Source organism: Primulina eburnea, chromosome 17 (genome assembly GCF_022965805.1).
Source record: "Primulina eburnea isolate SZY01 chromosome 17, ASM2296580v1, whole genome shotgun sequence".
Taxonomy (NCBI): Eukaryota; Viridiplantae; Streptophyta; class Magnoliopsida; order Lamiales; family Gesneriaceae; genus Primulina; species Primulina eburnea.
Genome location: NC_133117.1, coordinates 24,221,542 through 24,224,412, shown reverse-complemented (window position 1 = coordinate 24,224,412; position 2,871 = coordinate 24,221,542). Strand labels below are relative to the sequence as shown.

Here is a 2,871-nt window from a genome sequence, read left to right as displayed (position 1 = left end):
TAGCGTATATTAAATAAATTATATCCAACTCTAATTCTAATATATTAAAATTATTGATATCTTTGACACACGAAAATGTGTATACTTAGTCCACCAAATTTTTATTTATTATTATCTGTGTAATCCACCGCAATTAATTTGTGGGTAAGGAAGCAATGACATATTGCCACTAAATAATTGTACAAGTCTAAAAAGAAAATGTCATAAAATTTTCTGAAAAATGAGCTTGGTTGTCCATTTTATGATCTGTTCTTAGTGTATTGCCCTCTCCCCAAATATAGATTCCACATTTAATCTCGTATCTTTCAATATAAAATATCCGAAGAGTAGCTTTTCATTAATTATTTAATATAAAAAACCAAAAAAATAAAAAAAATTAAATTATGTGCTGAATTTACAACTCCTTTTTGGGTGGAGGAAGAAGAATTACAGCTTGCAAAAGAAAGGGCAGGTTTCTTGATCAAGTCTTATCTCATTCATTCAACCGACGCCAGCTTCGGCAGCCATTTAAGACCTCTCTGCTGCTTTGACATTTAGCCAAATATAGCATGATCCATTATACATTCTCAAAACCCTATAAATACTCGATCCCCCACTATCTCATTTTCATCAAAAAAACAACCAAATCCAACTTTGTTACAATGGGTTCTCACGGTTACTCATTTCTTGTCTTGCTCGCCATTCTCGTTTCTTCCGCAAATGCTCAAAATGGCCTACACCTTCCCGTTCGGAAGGACTCGAAAACGCTGCAATACTACACCACCCTCCAGATGGGCAGCAACCGTGCCGATATAAACGCAGTCATCGACCTAGGGGGAGACTTCTTGTGGTTCGGCTGCGACAATTACGCCTCGAACTCGTATTCACCGATCCTTTGTGACTCGAGCAAATGCGAGATTGCCAAGGGGTTGGGATGCATCGTGGAGTGCAACGGTTCCGGCCCACGCCCCGGCTGCACCAACAACACATGTGGCTCTTCCAATTTCAACCAATTCCAAGGTGTGCTAGCTGGAGAAGGATTCTATGAGGACACATTGTATACTAGAGATAATGCACAAGTGACTAAATTCATTTTCTCTTGCATGAGCAACGATTTTATTCAGGGCCTGGCCAGTGGGGCTATTGGCATGGTAGGTCTCTCCAAAACTCAAATTTCTTTGCATAAACAAGTGACAGGGAAGCTGAATTTGCCTGATAAGTTCTCTCTTTGCCTCCCCTCGTCGGGATTGGGTAAGTTGTCGATCGGGGACGTCTCCTCGTCGAGTAAATCGGACGTATCCCATTTGCTCAAGACTACTCCTTTGATCATAAATCCTGTCAGCACTTCACCAATTTTCATCGCCGGCGAGCAGTCGGTAGAGTATTTTATCGACGTGAAATCCATTAGGGTCAATGGAGAAACACTGTCCGTGAAGGATTCTTACTTCTCCATCGACAAAGAAGGCAATGGTGGCACTAAAATCAGCACATTACAAAACTACACCGCCCTTCACCCGTCCATTTACAAACCCTTGGCTCGTGCTTTCGTTAAAGCGGCCTCCGACATGAAGATCAAAAGCGTGGCTGCTGTGGCGCCGTTCAGGGCTTGTTTCAGCTCGAGCTCGATTCCTAAGGCAGCAGCAGGGCCTGTGGTGCCTACCATTGATCTTGTTTTGCCTGGAACTGATGCATATTGGAGGATCAATGGAGCAAATTCAGTGGTTGAAATCGATCAGAAAACAACGTGCCTTGCATTTGTGGAAGGTGAGTCAAGGCCAAAGCCTCAAACTGCGTGGCCGACGACTTCGATCATTATAGGAACTCATCAATTGGAGGAGAATTTTCTGGTGTTCGATTTGGTTTCCTCACAGCTTCAGTTCAGTTCTTCTCTTCTGTCCGATGGCAAAAGCTGCTCCCGCGTTTAAAATTACAGAAAGACGTAGTTTTTCTTGTTTCATTTTTATTAATTTATAATTTCCATTCTATAATGTTATTCGTATGACAATAAAATTGTAACAGTATAATATAATGGTTGTGTAAAATTTAATAAATGTCAGTTTTATTATTTACCACTTGATCTTTAGATATCGTGTAATGTTTTCTTTCTAAAACGCTCCACATAAATAACTACTTGAATATTTTGATTTGTTGTTCTTTCTCAAAATTTGAAAAACCTATCTAGCTAATCTAATATAATTGTTAAGAAGTGACCAAAAACACAGATGATGATTATGGCTATGAGACGCTTTCTAATTCTGAGAGAATTTGAGATCATGCATACAAATACAAGAAAATAAATTGCACAAGAACAATTACGTGGTTCGGCCTTTAAACGACCTACGTCCACGGGAGAAAGATGGCCTGCTCTTGTTATTGATTCACCAGAAAGTTCTGTGTTACAAGCAAGAGATACGAAACTTATATTTAAGTGAACACAATCAAGACTATTCTCCTTGATCTCTTTTGTTCTTTCCCACTGCATAAGCTTCCCTTTGGCTTGACGTCCTTTCTGCCTTCCTTTTGAATTTCCTTCTCTTCGATCAATATGCAGAGAATCCGTATATATATCTTTTTACGTATATATGTCCTGTTGATTGATGATCCCTTGCCAATATATATATATATATATATATGGCCAGATCGATGACTCCTCTAACAGATATACCAGAAGCTAACAGAATCTAACTGGCCTAACCAACCCAATGGGCTTTGTGACACCCCACTGATTCCTTGGTCTATCCTTTCCTCATGCTACTTCCCCTATCATTGTGAGACATCGGCTTTAGCCTCAACAATCTCCACCTTGTCTCACAAGAGAGATCCAAGAGTGGTACCACCTTCCTTCCTTTTTGAGCTTAGTTTGCTGTCACCAAACTAACAAAGTTCCTGCAT

The 2,871-nt window shown here is 40.0% G+C and overlaps 1 protein-coding gene across 1 annotated transcript; it reads left to right on the top strand.

The window, feature by feature from the left end:
* Window positions 1-586: 586 nt before the first annotated feature.
* Window positions 587-2,048, top strand: LOC140818808 (probable aspartic proteinase GIP2). The gene has a single exon (XM_073178861.1). The coding sequence runs from the start codon at window positions 642-644 to the stop codon at window positions 1,902-1,904; it is 1,263 nt and encodes a 420-aa protein (XP_073034962.1). The 5' UTR covers window positions 587-641; the 3' UTR covers window positions 1,905-2,048.
* The last annotated feature ends 823 nt before the right edge of the window (window positions 2,049-2,871 follow it).